This window comes from Natrix helvetica (genome assembly GCF_964273705.1).
Source record: "Natrix helvetica genome assembly, chromosome: 10".
Classification (NCBI taxonomy): Eukaryota; Metazoa; Chordata; class Lepidosauria; order Squamata; family Natricidae; genus Natrix; species Natrix helvetica.
The window spans coordinates 13,612,227-13,633,154 of NC_138561.1; the positions used below are offsets into that span (position 1 = coordinate 13,612,227).

The following is a 20,928-nucleotide window of genomic DNA, read 5'->3' on the forward strand; positions in this document are numbered from 1 at the left end:
AGGTGCACTTTCAACTACTAGGTTAAGACATAATTTAACTGCAAGTCTAGCTTTGTAAAATCAAAAGCCACAGTTTCCAAACAATGTGTTTCCATTGTTCAATAAGATGAAACCAACTATGGTCCATTGTGGTTTGTATTACATTCTACAATGGCTGGGTTTAAACACAACTAGAAAAGCTGTGATCTGTTGGGTCATATTTTCTTACCAGATTCCTGAATGCCTTCAACAATGGTAGAGCTTCTGAATGTACATGAAAGGTTCTTAAAAATCCAGGGAGATCTACCTGGCTTGAAATTACCCCACGTTAAATTGGACAGCACAAAAATCAGGAATTGCTTTGTGCCATAGAATTTTTATTAGCTGATAAAATTTCGTGGGTTAGTGGGTCCTTATTCCCCCCTTTCCAAAAAAAAAAAAAAAAACATTTGTACCCAGTTTTGGGTAATTTACCCATATTTGGGAAGCACTGGTCTATTAGTGCGCAGGCTGAGCGCAACAGAGGTCGACGCCAGGTCACTCCATCCGCGCCAACTGTTTCCCGGCCGCGCTCAACAGAGCGCTTCCGATCCTGGCGCGCCGCCAACCTTTGAATCGGGACTAAATCTCGACCTGCGCGTTAAGGCTGCAAAAGGCAGGCAGGCGTGCGCAGGCCCTCGCCGTTGGCGGCTGTTGAACCGAACGGGGCTCTGCCTGCACCTTTGTTGCCCGGCTTGCCACTTGCAAGGACGAGGCGCGCAAAAGGCTCCGCCCGCCACCGCCTTGCCTCCCGAGGGTGGGCTGGCTTCCTCGAAAGGAGGAGCCCCGGCTGTGACGCTGCGACGAGGCTTCTCCAGTCGTAGCAAGGAAGACGGGGACGGCCTGGGGCTGCTCTAAGCCGCCCTCCGCATGGAGCAGGGCCAGGCGCCGTATTGGTTGCGCCCAAGGAAGGCTCCGAGACGCGAGGAGCCCGACTGGTGAGCTTTGCAAGAACGGCGGGGGAGGTTGCAAAAAGGGCCGCTCCCGCTGGAAATCGCAGTTTCCCCAACTGCCCAGGATCCCTACCGCCATTCCTGGGATTTCTGGGATCGGGATGAGGTGGGTGAGTTGGGAGGGAGGGGTCTTCTACATTGCCCCGGTCTGTTGTTGTCGCGTTTCAGTCTCCATGCCTGGCTTTTCCGCTCTTGCTTTCGCTTTCGCTTTGGTGGGGCTCTTTCAAATCACTTTTATGTCGGATCCGGTTGACTGGCCTTAGAGTGGCCGCGGAGGATGGTTTGGCTGCCAGTCGCCATTGCGATGCATCCGACAGGCTCTGGGACCCCCGAGGTAAAGATTAGAGACGGGGGTCTGCGGTGTGTGTGTGTGTGTTTCATTGCATTATGATTGCAAATTGATGGCCAAATATGGCTTTTTTTCAAGCTGGTGCCTCGGAGTGCATATTATCCAATGAGACATATGGAGACAGGAAAGATCATTTTATTATAACTTATCAGAATGTTCAGACAAAAAGGGCTCATCTCATTCAAAGAGGAAACCCCGATCTTTAGCTTACATCCCCTTTTATAGTTAACAAAGAAGTCTGAAAGAGGAAAGTTGATTGGACAGGATAATAGTATAAATTTTTGTTAAAATGTGGTCTGAAGGGGAATAAATTATAAGGAGAAAGGTTGTTTAGGGTTCACAAGAGATAAGCCAGATCCCCAATTTGTACTAACAAACTTTTCTTATCAGGAACTAATAGCTTGTTTATCAGTTTAGGGATGTTAAAAGCTAATAAACCTTGAACATCACTTTAAAAGAAAGAATATAAATCAGATTAAAATACAAACTATGTTAGTTAACAAATAACAAGAACCATATTATTTGCCCCTCAATACCAAGGAAATGTGGTATTTCAGCATCAAGGGGTCGGTTTAGCATTGTGGATTTTGGGGGCAAGCTTCCTTGGTTGCAAGTTTTATTACACGACTTCTTGTTCAGTGTATTATTGAATTTATTGTGACCTCAGAAGGATGTCATCAGCATAGTTTTTGCTCATTGTTTCTAAAGAGGGGAGGAGCTGTTGAAAGCAAGTTTCTAAGGGTCCCTTCATCCAGGTGGCATGTACCCTTGGGCACATCTCTACAAGTTTGCTACTTAGATCTTGGTTGAATACAAGCTTCTCCTTGCCTGGCTTGTAGAGCAAGCAAGAAATCTTGACCCACACAGATTGTCCGTATGGTGAAAGAAGAACATCTAGACATAGCCAGATATTTGAATGAGTAGGATGGCAGGATTTATATACTGCTCATCTTAATTGGGCCATAAGAAAGGCTGAGACCCAAAGAATGGAGGCCTTTGAACTCTGGTGCTGGAGAAGACTCCTGCGAGTCCCTTGGACTGCAAGGCGATCAAACCGGTCAGTCCTAGAGGAGATCAACCCTGACTGCTCTTTAGAAGGCCAGATCCTGAAGAGGAAACTCAAATACTTTGGCCACCTAATGAGAAGGAAGGAGTCACTGGAGAAGAGCCTGATGCTGGGAAAGATGGAGGGCAAAAGAAGAAAGGAACAAGAGAGAATGAGGTGGCTGGATGGAGTCACTGAAGCAGTAGGCGTGAGCTTAAATGGACTCCAGAAGATGGTAGAGGACAGGAAGGCCAAGAAGAATGTTGTCCATGAGTCAGACACGACTTCACAACTAACAACAACATGTTAATTTATCATGATTTATTAAATAACTAGATCCATACAGTATGGTGGTCTAAGTAGAAAACTAGATTGGGGAAGTGGTTAAGGTATCAGGCTAGAAATTGAGAGGATGTGAATTCTAGTCCTGCTTTAGAATAGGAAGCTAACTGGGTCCCCTTACGCCAGTCACTTTCTCCCAGCCATAGGAAGAAGGTAACAACTAAATACTCCCCCCCTCGCCCCCAAATTGCCAAGAAAATTGTAGAAACTAATCCAGGCCATTGCCTAAAATAAAAGCTGACTTTTATCCCCCCAATTAATAATAACAAGCAATCGTAGTTTTGCATCTCATTGTTAAGCCAATGTTATTTTGCTTAGATTGATTTATCCTTATGGCTAGTACTGTGGTTTTCCCTATCCTCCTCTCCAGATGATGCCGAGTTGAATTGATGCTTCTCGCCATTTTTACAGAAGCTTTTTGACTTTGCTTACGTTTCCCCCCCCCCAGCTTAGACACTGATAACCTGGCCAGCAAGGATAGACCCGATTTATCATATACAGACACTTGGATTGTGACTCTTCTGTTGGAGTACAAAGAATCTGTGATCAAAACAGATGGAAAGCTTGGACATGTCCTGAAGGTGGAGTTTCAAACTTATTTATTTATGTTGTCCTTCTTCCCCCTTATTCAACTTTAGGAATGCAGACCTGTCCTGCATGTCCTTGCTTTGTTGGTTTGTTTTTATTTTGCAACAGACTACACACAGTTCAGAGCAGTTACAGGCTTAACATTTGGAATGTTGAGAGTGTGTCTTGCACGCAACTACAAAAATTGCATAAGGAAGGTTTTTTTTTAAATTATAAAATGACTCGTGTCATTGGCCTGGCTAATTACAAAATATAGTACCTGTTTACCAAAGGAAACTGGTATCTTATTTCCTGGCGCTTGCTTAACAGCAGTGTTTCTAGAGCTGGCTGGGCAATTCTGGAAGTTGGTTCACACATCTTAAAGTTGCTAGAGTTGAAAAACATTGCTGTAGATGTCCAGGGAGCTCCCTTCTAGCTGAGCACCATGTTCCTTTCTTCTGTGAAATAACAGCAGCGCCTCTAAACAAAACTCCAGATTGCATTGGGCTATCATCGCTTCCATCTTCCAGTAATTATTTTGGAGTCCCCAAGGAGCATCCTTGTTGTTAAAGAATGCAAAACTTATTTTCTTTTTTCTGTGCCAAGTTCCAGTACTACTACTTCTGTTTTAAACTAAATAAATAAATTCAAAGTAAATTTATAGACACACATGGAAGGACCCAATAGGCAGCCCAAAGAACTACCTGCAGATATTATAGTGTCTGTGATACCCTTTGGCCCATCCCTGCTTTACACTGATGGAGAATAGTGGGTCCATGTTCCCCAATAAACTTGGTTTCCAAATGTGTTGGTTATGGTGTATTTTTTTTTGCCTCTTCCCCAGGTTTTGAACGAGCCAAGAGTTTACCAGGATGCTGACCAGGAACCAGAAACAATTCTACATATTGCAGATGGACTTCACTATATTGAAGTGTCGGTTGAAGGCAAAGCTGCTAAAATGACAAAACAGTAAGTTTTACTTTGAATTTATTTTGGATTACAATTCAATATATGGATTTTTACAGCAACCAAAATTTGTTTCTCTTCCATGAACTCTGCAATTTTACAAGACCCCTGCATTGCAAGGATCAGAATTTATTGGGATTTATAATTTCATTTTATGATTTATGTGTGCTGTCCATGACCTTTGATGTCTATGCCTTGTTTTGAGTTTAATAGAGATCTTCAAGCAATAGAATAATAAAATGTATTCTTTCCTTCACACACTACTAATGATACCGTAGAAAATTCTAATCTCTACATTTGTAAATCCTTTATTACTCATTTGTTTCTACTCCTTTATTCTTTTTATTCTCTTTCTTTTTTCGTTTATATGTTTCCACTAAAATGACTGATAAATATGTATAGGTGATCCTTGACTTACAACCACAGATAAGCCCAAATTTTGCGTTGCTAAACAAGACAGTTAAGGAAATTTTGCCCCATTTTATGTCCTTTTTACCTCCATTGTTATGTGAGTTATTACAATTATTAAGCGACTCTTGTCATTAAGTCAATCTGGCTTCCATCATTGACTTTTGATCATGTTACCAGCGGGTTGCTGCAATGGTCATAAGTGTGAAAACCAGTCAAATCACTTTTTGCAGTGCCATTGTAACTTCAGACGTTCAATAAAGAATGGTTGTAAATCAAGGACTCCCTGTAATATTGCATCCATAAGGATTAATTTAGAAATTTTGTGCTTCTACAGAAATTATCAGAATTATCTCAAAACCTTCCCCCCCCCATCACATTTTATCATTCATCTATAACAAAATATGCCAATCTTGTAGGGATTTGATAATTCCGTATTCAATTTTTTTTAAACATCTTTATCAGGAAGCTATATTTGAATTAGTATTTTGGATTCTGGAATTAACGGTTACGTTTTCTTTTAAAGTTTTTTACGTGCAGTTTCAAAGTCATCTTTTCTTGGGAAAATCTATTCTACAAGATGGTCAAAACAATTTATGAGAGGGGGGGGCTGCAATCCTTTTTTATATGTGCTGACGTAGAAAGTTAGACTCTGAAAATATATGTTGACTTTGTTGATAAAAACTGGATTCCCAGCACTCTAAAGAAGCTTGTGGAGCTTTTTCAATTGTGTACACAATCCTGCCTTTTGCTGATCAATGTGGAAAAATATCAGCTGTGCGAGACAGTTTGATACTTTTAAGATTTGCCAATACATTTCTTCCTGTCTATTTCTCAGGTCTATGGCTCAGTCTGGATTGCCTGGTATTGTTGGCCAGCTCATCATCATGCAGAATTATAGAGTCAACTTTAAAAGAGCAACTAAAATGGTAAGGTGCACAAAATGCTCTTGCTGTAATGTTTTCTTTGGAGGAGCAAACTGCTGATAATGCAGTTTGAACCTCCGAAGACATGACATGAAATGTATTGATTTAGAAAATGTATATTGCCGCCTACTTGCACATGACGAATCAAGGCGGCTTACAGGACATAAAAGCATAATATTAAAGAAATAAAAATAATAAAAATAAAATAAAATACTAACACATAGTCCTAGGACTTAGGATCACAGTTGGGAGCAGAATTTATGTTGCTAAGCAAGTTGTTAAGTGCCCAATTTTAAGATATTTTTTTTTGCCATGGTGGTTAAGCAAAACACTACAGTTGTTAAGCGAATCACGAGTCATTAAGTGAATCCAATGTCCTTCATTGACTTTGCTTATCAGAAGCTGGCTGGGCAGCTCACACGTGGCAATAATGTGAATTTAGGACACTGTCCATTTAAATACAAGCCAGTTGGCAAGCACCTAAATGTTACGTCACTGGGGATGCTGCAGCTGTTTTAATGCAAGGGTTGTTCATAAGTCACCTTTTTCAGAGACGTAGTAATTTCAAGCAGTCACTAAATAAATTGGCTGTAAGTCGAGGACTATCCTATTTGTCCTCATGATATATTAAAATGCCTATATAGGAAATCAAAATGAGTTTACTGAAGCATATCCTAATTGAGAAAGAAAGACTGATAATGGCTGAAATCATACAGTTTGCTAACTCAAACCAGAGTGTTTGTTTGTTTGTTTTAATAACAGATTTGTAAAAGGTGCTAAGCACTTTTCCTGCACTGGTGATAATACTTGGCATTGGAGTGGCATGTCATTTCAATTTAAGAAGCATTACATTGCAATGATTTACTCTGCAGTCGTGTTGAATTTCAACTTCTCCCTTTTTATCACGTTACAACTTAAAATTCGCTATCAAATCACTGGAAGGGCTTAGTTATGGCAACCAGACTGTAAAAAAATAATAAAGAAAAGGGGCCAGACCATAAGGAGGTCTGATTGTGAGATCAAAAACCCAATTATTAAATCCTCACAACACTCAGACAAGCCTGGTTCATAACTCAAAAAGGTTTATTTCCAGAAAAATAAAAAGCCTTTGCAAAGGCGGCCACCAAGTCTCCTCCCAAGTGGATCGAGTACAAGGGGAGCAAAGAATAGCATTCAAACAATACATATATAATAAGGAAAAAAAATAGGTTTCTTTATTGATTAAATTTATATTAGCTTGGTCTCAACCCTGGGGCTCCTTTGGGCCTGTGGCTTCAGATGTGGGACGGAGCCCATTTTCTGTCAGAATCAAATATTATTTTTTTTATGATCCTCTGACTGTTGTGCTTAATAGTGACTTTGTGTGTGTGTGTGTTAGAAAGCTGCCCTTTAGATTTATTCACATATTTATATATATATTTATTTGCAGCTGTCCTTTAGCTTTATTTACATTTCAGATACGTTCCCTCAGGGAGGCAACGAGAACCCCCTTAAAATGAAAATCTCCTCCTTCCTATCACAATATGTATAAATTTTTTTAACTTGGCTGTTCGTTAGTTAAATTGGTTTGCTGCCTATCTGAGGATGATATCCTGTGAAACGTTTATTTATTTAGCGTATGGCAAGCCTGTCAAATGTCTCTAGTAAAGAAACGGGCCTATCTTTGACCAAATTATTGGAGGCTGCTCCCTTTTTTTTTCTCCTTGACTTCATTGGCAATTTGCCTTATTTTTGAATCTTGACAGACACTCCTGCAAGTCGAGGGTCGCTTTATTCTTTAAAACGGATAAAATAATTCATCCCCTCTGTTTGAGGGAGGGAATCCACCGTTTTTGAGGTTTCCCCTCAAAAGTAGGCCTATTGCCAGGCAGAAATATGTATCCTTAAACATGCAGTCTCCCATGTTTAACTCGCCAGTGGTTTCTGGCCTGAAGTGTAGCTTTTTGTGGCCTTTTTGAAGCCTCCCTGAGGGAACGTCTCGGCCTCCTTTAAATCCTGCTTGGCAGCCATAAAAAGCCCTTTGGGGGCTCCGAAAATTTTCCTCCTTGAGGAAAGGAGGACAAAACAGACCCACACGAAACCCACTGCTGTTTTTTCTTCCTCTCTCCCAGTGGTTTTTTTGTGAGTTTCGGGAGACTGAGGAAAACTTTGGATATTCACGCAACCCTCTTTGCCTTTCAAAAGCCCCCACGAATCTCTCTCCTGGGGCCTTTTATTGTTTTATTTTTTAGTGCCAGAGAGAGGAAGGGGCTTCATTGGGCAGGGCAAGCCCCTAAATGTGGGGACGGGTTGCATCATTTGAGGGTCTCTTTTCCAAGCATCAAAATGTCTCCAGTTGATTTTTCTTGCTTCTTTCCTTGATGGAAAGCAACGGAGAGAGAAGCCCCTTCCCTTTTGTAGCTTAGGGTTCATATTTTTTTAGGGGTGGGGGATAATAATTTTAAAGCATCTCATTTGAGCGCCTTCCACTTCTCGAAGATTTCTTCCATTTTTTTCAGGAATTCTGAGAGTGGAAGTCCAGGGATCCTTAAATTGCCATAGTTGCTCAACTCCTGCTTTTAGGGCATTTCTATCTTCATTTCTGTTTGAAAAGTCTCCTAATTGGATCCTTGCCACCTCTTTTTGTATAGCTGGATTGGGCTGAGAAGCAGGGACAGGCCCCAAAATCACCCAGGTCGCTTTGGATCCAAGCGGGGATTTGAACCGGGGTCTCCCCAAGTTCAAATTCCACCCTTTTAACCGTCAATATGTCCTGGATCTTGAATTCCACATATTGGGTGGAGGCCACCTCAGTTGGAGAAGCCTTGCTTTGGTGGTTTTTAATCACTGACCGCTGCTTTCTCTCCATCATTGAGATCAAGTCCAGTGTGAGATTTGTCCTTGAGCATCGTTCATTGTGCTTGTTTTTCACTCTTTTTCAGGAAGATTGTCGATTTTATCTCACCCTTGAGTGTTTCCAGTTCACGCCCATGAAGAGAGAGGAGAAAAAAGTGCAAGATTGGTGAGACACACAAAAACACTGATCTTAGTTGTGTAGTTGGGGTATACACTGGGAAGAAGACGGGGGCCTAAGCTCAAACCCTGAAGATTGCAGAATTGTCTGCATCCCATCCAGCATGCATCCTGTTTTAATCAGGGTTGGAAAATTTAACAGAATGGATTCTTTATAAACACTTAACTGCAGTTCAATACCTGCTGTTGTCTGTCGTTGACTGTCCAACTCTTGCTGTAGAGTTGAGGAGACTTACACATCTAAAAATAGTTAAATTTTGGAAAGAGAAAGGATTAAACATTACAGCAGCACCGAGATGCCCTTCTGATTTTCAAAAAGCTAAGTTTGGCTAGATTTGATCTTTGGATGAAAGATCACACACAGGTCCCATGGCTGTCAGTTAAAGATTGGAAACATGTTCTACCAGAAGACAGCACTTCTGTTTTATGCACCATAGTTGTGTCCATGGTCACCAGCAGCTGACTTGAACATGAGAGGGAATTGACTATCATATTTACCTAGGGATTAAAATGGAAGAATTAGGCCCTTAAGAGAACTATTTTTTTTTGTAATTATCTGATTCAGTTGTTCTTTATAATGACACTCAACAACCCATGATCAGCTGGGTAGTAGTTTCAGAGATATTTCTTTACCAGATTCCTCAAAACAATGGTAGAGCTGCCTTCACTGGAAAAGCTACGTTACGTTCAGAAATGTATCTGAAGCTGTCCCGTGTTGAAGTACTGTATAGACCACAGGGAAACATCAGCATAGGAAATGTTTTATGACAGTTGGTATCACGTCGTAAACTGGCTTAGAATAATGTTTATGTCATAAAATATCTACCAAATGAGATGCTTGAGGTACTACATATGTCAACAATCTGTTTCACTGACCTACTGATTGGATGTGGTTTTACTATATGAGTTTTTCTACTGTGATAAAAAAAAACTGAGGATGTTAAATGTCTTTTTATATAGCAATCAGGAGCTGTCAGTCATACAAAAGATAAAGGACCTATGGCAGTAAGTACTTGATTCTATTCTGTGCATGATCTTAAAATTAGCAGTTTTAAATTTAGGTCTGTTCATAGCAACATTATAAACTTTGTAAAATCTCCCTATGTATCATAGAATATTCCAAGTTCTTCTCACCTAAATTTCAACGCATAATCCAAAGACTTTAACATTTTTTTGTATTTGACCTCATTATGCAGCCTGCCTTCTCATACTATGAAAAGCAGTAGGACATTTTGTTACTGTGTATTAATAATAATTAATGGATAATTAATGAATAAGTCAATAATCAGCAGGATAGTTCGTGGTTCTTTGTTAATCCACTTCCCATTTCCCCAAGATATGCAACATTAGCTGATCCACCAAAACAACTTTAGTTCCATTCTCATGACCAATTAGTAATACATCATAATCTAGGACTCATACTGGCTGTTTGAAATGCTGTTTTCATTTTGATTAAAAGGGAAGATAAAAAGATTTTTTTCCGTCTAGCACAATGTACAAGTCAAAATGTGGTTTAGCTCTAAGAAGCACCTGGCTATAATTAGTAAATTGTGATTTTAGGGCATAACTTAATGTAAAACCACAGCCAAATTTCATTTATTTGGTTAAGAACTTGGTTTAAATATAGTTTAAAGCAGGCATATCCAACATCCAGGCCATAGTCCATATGTAGCCCTGGACAGCTAGCAACGCGGCCCCACAAGATACAACAAAAATATTAAAAAATAAAGGAAGTTTGTTATTTATGTAGATAAACTATATTAGATACTTTATATGCAGCCCAAGACAATTCCTCGTCACTCAGTTTGGCCCACAAGCCAAAAGGTTGGCCGGCCGTGGCTTAAAGCAAAGTACAAAATCAGTCAGCTAAATTGATAGCTTGTGTTGGCAGTTGAAATGTACATTGATGTTCAGAGTTGAACATTTCCGCCACGTACCATTTTTATTTGTTTATGCTCATACGAGGTGATGATGGATACCCATCCAGATGAGCTGCCATTGAGGAGAGAACAGAAAAATCTCAAAAGTTACATTCTTGGAAGGTTGAGATTGGGTTAGAAGAAGCTTGGGAGAGAGCAAAAATAATTTTCTATAGAGAGATTCATGATGTTAATTGAAGAAGAGGTCTGAAGGCTTAACAAGTTACTGTCATGCTTAACTCTTGATGCAGTTTGATTATATATTTCAGGAAAGGTTTTGCGACTCAGAAGTGGTTCAACTCAGGTACGTTAGATTAAATGTTGACGGCTTTTTAAATGAAATTTAGTGGAAAGTGGGGTCAGTATTAAGTGGGTTACTCTGATTTTCTATGTTATATTTCATTGTAGAATAAATCTTGTTTGCGTTTTATATCTCCCAATAGAGAATTAAGCCACTTAAAGGCTAAAACATTTATAACAACTCCTCCTTAAGTTGTATTTTTTTTCATAACATAACTTTTTCACCTTGTGAGATAGATGTTTACCTTCAGGCCAGAATGGATACAAAAACGATGCCAATGTATTTCTGAAAATGACATTTGATAAAAAAAATTAGTTTAGAATCGCTAGTCCTATATCAGGATTGTCAACATTGAGGGCGGCATCAGGGCTGTGGTTGACCTCAGGGTGGGTGTGGCTGATTGGGACTGGCCAGCTGGGTGGGTGTGGCCAACTTGATGCCACTCACTGGGCATGGACAACTGAGTGGGCAGTGCCAGACTGCTGGCATGTTTCCTCTTCACACTGGGTAGACCGGGCCGAAGCCATGCTGGCCTGATATTTCCTCTTCGCATTAGGTAGACTGGGCCGAAGCAACGTGAGCTGGCCCCTTACATTTTTCAGGCTGGCCCCACAGGCCACATCCACTCTGAAGGTTTTGTGTTTGACACCCCTATTCTATATCATTCAGTCTTAAAGCGAAATGTTATGGGATCTTGCTTGTAAACCTATTGTCTATTTACAATATGTTTTTTCTTGTTCAGGACAAAAATCACGGCAAGAATCACAAACGGTTTCCCAAGTATTGAAAGATGTAAACCATGATCAGCTGAACAAATTGAAACAAAAAGCTGAGGATTGTCTCAACTTATTAGGCACCAGCAAACTGTTGGACTCTGCGCAACTAGCCAAGGATTCAGACAATAAATGGCAACAGGAACGGAAACAAAATAAGGTTGGTATTTATACATCTTCTGTGCCCTGGTTATGACCCCGTAATTAATTGAAATTGAAGGTAATTCAGTAAATTCCTCTCTGGCAAAGGAATAGATAAAGGAAAATTGGGAAACATAAAGAAGGAAATCTGTTAGCATTTATTATTTATTTATTTATTTATTTATTTATTTATTTATTTATTTATTTATTTATTTATTTATTTATTCATTCATTCATTCATTCATTCATTCATTCATTCATTCATTCATTCATTCATTCATCCCTAACTACAGGAATTACTGTGGTCATATGATTAAAATTTAGGGACTTGGTAACAGTTGCAGTGGGTCGTGTGATCACTATTTGCAGTCTTCCAAAGGGGCTTCCAACAAGGAAAGCCAATGGGGATTCTCTTAACAACTGTGTGATTCGCTTAATGACTGTGGTCCAAAAATTCATAAAATCAGACATGTCTCATTTAACCACAAAGCTCCAGTTCCAATTGTGGTCTTAAATCAAGACTCCCTGAATGAGGCTTTGACTTCTCAAAACAGTGGACTATTATTTTTAGAAGTCTTTTTTTTGAGTTACTTGATTCCTAGCTTAAGAATGAAAGCAGCAGAAATTGGAAGAACTTGGCACTCGGCTGTAAAAGAGCAGCTCAGAATACTTGCATATTGTGTAAAGCAGATGAAACATTTTGATTTCAGATGCACCAAGATACCTTCACAGTTCCTGCTGAATACCTGGTGATCAGTGCAGAAAATGAGACAGCACTTTCCCAGACCCACATAGCAAGTGAGTGCTAGAATCGGGGGGCAGATTTATGGATGGAAATGGGTTGGTTTGGAATCCCCCCCTCACCCCCCCCCCCCCGGCAGTATTCCTGATTTCTAACTACAGGTAGTCCTCAACACAATAATTCATTTAGTGACCGTTCAAAATTACAACTGCAGCAGTGGTGGGATTTTGTGGGCTTGGTGGGTGTGGCTTAGTGCGCGTGGCAGAGATAGGCTACTGCAAAATTCCCATTCCCTCCCCACTCCTGGGGAAGGATATTGCAAAATCCCTATTCCCTCCCCACTCCTGGGGAAGGATAATGCAAAATCCCTATTCCCTCCCCACTCCTGGGGAAAGATACTTCAAAATCCCCATTCCCTCCCCACTCCTGGGGGAAGGATACTGCAAAATCCCCATTCCCTCCCCACTCCTGGGGGAAGGATACTGCAAAATCCCCATTCCCTCCCCACTCCAGAGGAAGGATATTGCAAAATCCCCACCCCACTAAACTGACAAATGGCCCCGTGTGCGACTTGTGGCACACGTGCCATAGGTTCGCCATCACGGATCTAATGTGATAGCCTTTGTCAGGGAGTGAGCGCTGATAGCTAAACTCTCCTTTTTCTCAGATAATCCTCAAGCTGTTCCTGGAAATGATGATCAAGAAGATGATCGTAGCACTGTATTCTTCTTCAGTGGTGAGTAGCATTGGTTGTCTTTTGTGAACTTTAAATTTTTTACAAAAAGGAATATTTACCCCTAAGACTTGGGAATCAACATTCAGATAACTTTAAAAAAAGGTTTTCACAGAGATTGATTTTCCAAGCCAATCAATATTTTGTAATTATTATTCGTGTTTGATGTACTTTTTAAATCATATGTACGCCAAAAAAAGCCATTCTGTTTCTGTTCTCATCTTTTTTCTTTTTGTACTTTTATCTTGCTTTTTCCTGATCTTCTGTTTTTTCAATGCTTTTTTTCTGGTTCATTTAACTTTCATTATTGATTTATTTTATATATGTATGTATGTATGACGCAGTGGCTCTGTGGCTAAGATGCTCAGCTTGTCGATCAGAAAGGTCGACAGCTTAGCGGTTCGAATCCCTAGCACTACCTAATGGAGTGAGCTCCCGTTACTTGTCCCAGCTTCTGCCAACCTAGGAGTTCGAAAGCACGTAAAAATGCAAGTAGAAAAATAGGCACCACCTTTGGTAACAGCACCCCGTGTGCCTTTGGTGTTTAGTCATGCTGGTCAAATGACCACGAAGACATCTTTGGACAGCGCTGGGTCTTCAGCTTTGAAACGAAGATGAGCACCGCCTGCTAGAGTCGGGAACGACTAGCACACATATATATAAGCCAAATACCACTCACTCATCACGAAATCTCCAGAACCGTAAAGCCTACAAACTTGAAATTTGGCATGTATGTTCCTCTTGGCTTCTAAGTGCTCACTAAGGTTTTTTTTTAAATGACCATTAGTTCATTAGTATTTCTTATACAGTAATTAACACGATTTGACGCTAAGGAGTTCTACTCCCCCTCCCCACCTGAAAATAACTCTGTTGCAACTGCCAGTTGTCTCACATTCCGTTACTTTAGTTCGATCTGGCAGATGTTCCACTCCTTCATTCAGGAGCCGTCTGGGGCTCCTTACAGTACTAAACATCAGTACCTCACCAAAATGTCTACACCTTCCACCTATGGAACTGCTTCCGGACTCAAGGCGGCAGGAATGATATTCCCTTACGTGTTTCAGTCACCGACCACCATCATATATAAATTATTAATGCCTAGAACCAACAATAAAACACTATCTTAGAAACTTATTTAAAAGACTGAACTTCAAAGTCTGCACAATTGTATCCCCTAGAAAAAAAAGTAACACGGGTTGTTGTAGAATGGTACATATAGGCCATTAAGCCTTTAGGGACAGAGTTGCTCAAATATTACATTTTGTCATGCTCCCGTATACAGAGTGTCACATGATTTCCACCTGCCCCTGTTTTTGCACTGTGTATCCTGGGTGATGTTTTTAGTTGCATTGACCGCCAGGAGGCACCATTCAACCAGGTTCACTACCACCTCTTCCAAAGGAAGTGTTGGTGACCGCATGTAAAACCTAGAATGTAGGGGCATGACATAACGTGACATCTGTTTCTCTCTCTGAGAGCGTAATAGACAACATAAAGTATAAGGTATAATGAATAAATATAAAGAGTATAAGTAGACCGTATGATAAGTCAGTTTGGGCTAGTTATTAAGGCACTGAGCCAGAAACCAGGAGAGAATGAGTTCTAGTCCCATCTTAGACCTGAAAGCCCCTGGGTGACTTTGGGCCATTCAGTCTTCTCCCAGGGCTGCTGCTATGGGGAAAATAGGAGGAGGGAGTATTAAGAATTATGTGCAGCTGGATATCAAATAAATAAAAGCAAACAATATTGGACTTGCGAATCCGGGTATTGTAATACAGACCAGTAACTCTACTTTCAAAACCGAACACTGTTTATGAAGTCTATTCAGAAGACGTTCTTCCTAAATCACCTTTTGAATGAACTGAGGTGAATTTACAGTACTCCCTATTTCTTGAACTCTTCATTCTGAACACAGGTCCATCTGCTTGAGATACTGACAGAATTTGGGTCAGAATGGATTCCTATCACCCTTTGCAATGTTTGAATATTGCTGCTCTTTGTGACCTTATTTTGACTTTCTCTGCCTTTTTTAAGGGGGAAGATGTTAATTTGATTTTCTTTACATAGCAGATTCTGCAAGTTTGGATGGTCCTTTAGAAAACCCCTGGGATGCGGTCCATGGGATTACCTTGAACACCTCCAGTGGTGAGTGAGATCAAAAGCTAACCATCGCCTTTAATCACTATTTTTCTATAACATTAGGAGCAAAACATTACAGGTATTCCTCCACTTACAGCCGTTCATTTAGTGACTGTTCAAAGTTACAGCCGCCCTGAAAAAAGTGACTTACAACCATTTTTCACACTTAACGACCGTTGCAGCATTTCTATGGTCGTGTGATTTACATTCGGATGCTTGGCAACTGACTCACATTTATGACAGTTGCAGTGTCCTGGAGTTACGTGATTCCCGCTTAATGAATTTCTCACTTAACATAAATTTTGGGCTCAATTCTGGTCGTAAGTTGAGGACCACCTGTATTTGTTTCTGCATCCCCCTTGAAAAAACCTGTTAAATCAAGTGTTTGATAGGGGCTATTGGCTTTTACTATTCGTTTCAACACCCTACCCCTTTTCTCGCAACAAGCTAATATATCTTTTATTTATAACAATATTTTTCAGAAATTTCATGCAAGGGTAGGAGGGAAACCGTTATTAAACATGGCATAGCCGAAGCTTTGATGCTGCTCATGTTTTTTTAAGACCGATAGCCAATTTTGTTTGATTCTAGAATTGAAATCATGTTTAATGAATAGGTTACATTGGTTCGCCCGCCGCACAAGCTGAAAGCAAGCCAGCCCATTTTAAAGGTTATCAAAATGTCTGAATCTTAAAATCAAAACAGAAGAACACAAATGAATCTGCACCCCATCGGTTATGTGTCTTACATGGATCTAATCTTCCTTTTATGCTAGCCTTTTGTACCTCTGATTGAAATGATGATGAGAATGAAGGTTAAGGTTGCAACACAAACATCCCAACAAGTTTCTCAATTCCTAATGAAATGTCTAAATATAAACAAGTTGGATGCAGTAAAATCTGATGCCGTTTAATCCTGGGAAGAGGGCAGGGAGCAATGTTTCGTTTGCAAAGGTGTTCCCTATTTAGATAACCGTCGGCTGCACTTTGATAAAAGTGTGAGAAGCTTCCTATTGCATTGGGGTGGTGCATTCGTGTTCTTCTTAAAGTTGTTTGTGCACTAGATGTAGGATATCTGTTTCTAGGTATTGTGGCTCCATGTTACATGTCCCAAAGGTGTTTTTTCAAAAGATGACTGGACTTTATTTTTTTTCGTTGAAGATGATTCACTTCTCATCCAAGAAGCTTCCTTCAGTTCTGAGCAGAAGAAGGCAACAACTGCTTCAGAATTGAAGAAGCTTCTTGGATGAGAAGTGAAATGTCTTCAAGGAAAAAAAAAGTCCAGGTGCCTTTTGAAAACACACCTTTGGGACAACCATGACCTGGATGACTTAGAATCTCCATAGACTTAAAAACAACTGATTTTTTCTCTCTCTCTCTCTCTCTTTTTTTTTTTTTTTTTTTTTTGCACTTTGACAGATTCTTCTGGCACATCACACGGCCTTCCCCAGACGCAGCAAATGCTTTTGGCCAGTCCTGCTGAAGAAGCAAACCAAGACTCCAACACTTGCATTTCACATTTCCTGGAGCCTTGTGATAATACGCTTTGCTGTAGGTCCAACCCCGCCACACCACCGAAGTTTCCGTCGCTGTTTCAGTTTCAGAATAGTGAATTTCTCATTGAAACGGCCAATCCGAAACCTGACCTGGTGACGTCAACCACATCAGGCCAGGCCAGCGAATTTGCAGACAGCCTTCCTCGTGGGCAGCTGTTAAATAAATCCCCTCTTCATAATTCTGGATTTCCTTTTTCTCCTGTTCGTCATTCCAACGAGGGCGACTTTTCCTCGGAGCCGGTGTCTGAAAATAGGAAAGATTGTCTGTCCTTTGCCCACAGAGCTAAAGGGATGACAGCTAGGTCAAAATACTTTGAAATGGAGCAAGACACGTCAGCTCAAAGGAAGCAGGTGTCAAATAAAGGAGGACCTTCCAAAAGTTCTACTCCCAGTTGTAGTGGTAACAATCTGGAAGCTGCAGGGCATTGCTTTACTGAGACGGTTACAAAAACTAGTACTCCAAATAAGAGACGTATAAATCGGTACTTTTCCTTGAAATTTTCAAACACCCCCAAGAAAAGGCGGTTGGAGGAGTTTTTGGATAAGCAGTCGCATGTATCTTCCCGGTACAGTTGTAGAGAGAGGCATCTGGAAAAAAGAAGCGAGCAGGAACCAACAGAAATCGTCACCAGGCAAACAAAGCAAATTGAAGTTCAACAAAAGGTAAATCTGCCCTCCGAGCGAAGGAAAATAATAAGTCTCTCGATAGCTTTGTTTCGTGAACCAGAGTCAGAGTGGAATGAGAGGAAATTCCTTTGCAAAAGAAATCCCACTCTTTTCTCTCGGCATAGTTTTGTGTGTATGTTTTGGTTGCCAATATAAATTTATATTGATCAGTAAAACATCGCCGATGCAGGTAATCCGACTTTGCCATAATTGAGCCTGGCAAATGACAACCTAGATTTTACCACTTTTTCGAGGTGGTCCTTCAAGTAAACTCATTGTTGACTAAGAATGGATTTTTGCCAGGAATCGGAATAAATCCTTGTTTTTCTGCAAAAACATCATAAATGTGGGTTATGTGACCACAGGACACCTGAAAATGGCCATAAATGCTGGCTGGTTGCAAGCACCCAAAATAACCAGGGAGTAGTTGTCAGACGCGGGTAGTGGGACGCAGTGGCTCAGTGAGTAAGACACTGAGCTTGCCCATCAGAAAGGTCAGCAGTTTGATGGTTTGAATCCTTAGCGCCGCATAACTGAGTGAGCTCCCGTTACTTGTCCCAGCTTCTGCCAACCTAGCAGTTCGAAAGCAGGTAAAAATGCAAGTAGAAAAATAGGGACCACTTTGGTGGGAAGGTAACAGTGTTCTGTGCGCTTATGGCTTTTAGTCATGCCAGCCACATGACCACAGAGACTTCTTCGGACTGCACTGGTTCTTCGGCTTTGAAACAGAGGTGAGCACCGCCCCCTAGAGTCGGGAACAACCAGCACATATGTGCGAGAGGAACCTTTACCTTTAGTTGTCAGAACTTCAGAATAAGATCGTAAGTCCTTTTTTGGGGGAAAGTGTCTGTCATTAATTCAAACAGTCACTGCACCACTGTAGTAAGTTTAGAACTACCTTTAATTATATTTAGTGAGAAACCATAAGGTGGCAATGTTTAACATAAGGTTTTCTCATTTGTGGAATGCCAGTCCTCAACGTACGACCACAATTGAGCCCAAAAGTTATGTTGCTGAGACATTTGTTAAGTGAATCATTACAATTGTTAAATGAGTCTGGCTTCCCCATTGACTTTGCTTGTCAGAAGCTTGCAAAAGGTGATCACATGACCCCCGGAGCACTGCGACCATCATAAATATGGACCAGTTGCCAAGCGTCCAAATTTTTGCGATGTGACCATGGAGATGCTCCAATGGTCGTAAGTTTGTAAAGCAGCTGTCCCTTTTCCCCCCCAGTGCCGTTGTAATGTTGAACGGTCACTAAATGAGCTGTTGTAAGTCGAGGACTACCTTTAGTTGAACTTGGGTGAGACTTAAAGCACACTTTGGATACCTGTGGGAAACCATATTGTTGGTTTCTTACTCAACTCCATCTAAGTCTTCTCTCATCCTCAGATTGTTCCAAAATAGCGATTTAAATATGACTAGACTTTTTAAAAATAACAAGGATTCATTTTGCTTCTCTTTCTTTCTCTCTCCCCCTTTCCCTCTCCTCCCCTCTCTCTCTTTCACCCTTAGGAGAATGAGAAAGGAGACAGTTTTACATCAGAACTCTGCTCTCAAGTGCAGTCTGTAAGGTTAGTCTCTTTCCTAGCTAGTCACACATATCATGGGAAGGGTCTATGTTACATGTGCTGGGCAGGGGTGGTATACACTTACCTCCCCTACCGGTTTGCAAATGTGAGCACACACCCTTGCTTCGCTCACACGTGCCACGCCTGTGCATGCGCTCAGCCTTCCACCCGTGCGCTTTGGCTAAAAAAATGCCATAGAACCGGGGGAGGATGGGCTGGGCCACCCATGATTTCCGCTACTGATTTGCGTGAATGGTCCGAACTGGTAGAATACCACTTCTGGTGCTGGGCCAGAGAAACCATATATTTATGGAGAATAAATTGTGGGGCAACTGCCGCTAAAAAATCATGCTATAAATCATGCAAATCCATAAAATCATGCTATGATAATGCCACATTTTCACTCTTGAGACCCAACACATTTGAATATTTGCTTGCCTTCCAGTCTCGTGCGTTCATGTTTCTTGTTTTTGATCTCTAGGATCTCGAGAATGTTACTGGAATGGGCGCGCTGGGTTTTCAGCAACGCCGAGAAGCAATAAACTTCCCAAAGATTTCTTGATCTCAGGCTGAGTTACCTAGACATTTTTGTTATTGTTAAACTGTTTGGTTTTTTTTAAAAAAAAATCTGTCTTTCTGAAGATACGTTGTTCCGATTTCACATGCAGAAAAGGAAGGAACCCATCACCTTTTCATCTAAGATTGTTTGGAGGTCTCCAGCAAAGATGGCTTTGATTTTTTGATAACAAAGATGTGCCACCTGCTTCTTTTAAGGATGGCAGGATGATAATGCCATAAAACATCATGCGCCCATTTATATAAACATAAGCGAGACTCAGCTATAAATGCAAACCTGTTTGTATATTTTTGTTTTATAACTTGTTAAAATAAATTGGCAACTGTTACACTTGTATGTCATAGAGAGCTTTTTTTTAAGTTATGGGGAAGCTGGTTTTTTTTTTTTTTTTACAGTTGGTTGTAAATACAGATGCAAAGAAATTTAGCCTTTAAAAGCTGACATATGGAAACTACGGTTCCTAAGCTAGTGTGCTTGCTGGCATGCAAAACCTGTAAATTTATCTGCAATGAGGGATTTACAGGTATTTTAAGGAGCATATCCAATGTTGAAGTTAGAGAGGATCTGTAGCCTACGTGCCTTTAGAGCTGGTCCGTTTTGCTCCCTTAAGAGACTTACACTTTAGATAGAGAAATTTATTCTGTGTTACATGTTGCACAATTTACTTGCACCTTAAATTTCAGGACTTTGTCCAGAGTTAAATCCACAAAGCAGCAGCACGTAGCTAGAACCACATGGTGGTTTTCAATGCAGGGAAGTCTAGAATACAACATTTCATTTATGGGTCTCCTTCCAGTCTGGTTTGTTGCAGTGAGTGAGATTTCAGTAGTAAGCCTGCAAACCATGATGACAAATAACTCTCTCTGATGTTATTCTCCAGTGATTTATATCCTCATGCTTCTAAAGTGGCAAGTTCCATTTACAGGTTATGCTTGATACTCATGAATCTCTTTTATCTCTTTTACAACATGAAGAAATGGAAGTAATTGCTTCTTGTAGCCTTCATAGTTCAGAATTCTATAAAGAACTTTTTTTGTCTGTTGTCAGTCTGCTATCCACTTCATTAGATAACTATGCAGGAAAGCGATACTAAAATTTGTACAGCATTGCAGGAGACAGATATATGCTGTGTGTCATTAAGGTAACTTGAGGGTGGCATTGAGAAAGACCATGGAAGAAGGTAAAACATCTGGTATTCTAATAGAAATAAAATCTAGTGAAA

At 40.6% G+C, this 20,928-nt stretch overlaps 1 protein-coding gene across 3 annotated transcripts; it reads left to right on the top strand.

Moving 5' to 3' along the window:
- The first annotated feature begins 507 nt into the window (after positions 1-507).
- On the top strand, positions 508-20,036 carry LOC309397165 (uncharacterized protein). 3 transcript variants are annotated; one of them, XM_081962943.1, is made up of 14 exons: positions 508-956; positions 3,156-3,288; positions 4,119-4,243; positions 5,487-5,577; positions 8,496-8,575; positions 9,547-9,591; positions 10,775-10,809; positions 11,549-11,739; positions 12,431-12,518; positions 13,130-13,198; positions 15,263-15,340; positions 16,753-17,552; positions 19,074-19,132; positions 19,611-20,036. In XM_081962943.1, exons 1-14 carry the CDS (start codon positions 889-891, stop codon positions 19,669-19,671), a joined length of 1,923 nt encoding a protein of 640 aa, XP_081819069.1. In that variant the 5' UTR covers positions 508-888; the 3' UTR covers positions 19,672-20,036. The 3 variants fall into 3 exon arrangements, with proteins under 3 accessions (XP_081819069.1, XP_081819070.1, XP_081819071.1); XM_081962944.1 differs by having other exon boundaries at positions 15,266-15,340; XM_081962945.1 differs by lacking the exon at positions 3,156-3,288.
- The last annotated feature ends 892 nt before the right edge of the window (positions 20,037-20,928 follow it).

Bases quoted from the DNA above. Each gene is read 5' to 3' on its own strand.
- LOC309397165 (XM_081962943.1), top strand. From the start codon at position 889: ATGGAGCAGGGCCAGGCGCCGTATTGGTTGCGCCCAAGGAAGGCTCCG. The intron at 11,740-12,430 runs GTTGGTATTTAT...TTTTGATTTCAG, and splicing joins AGGAACGGAAACAAAATAAG to ATGCACCAAGATACCTTCAC. The intron at 13,199-15,262 runs GTGAGTAGCATT...TTCTTTACATAG, and splicing joins CACTGTATTCTTCTTCAGTG to CAGATTCTGCAAGTTTGGAT.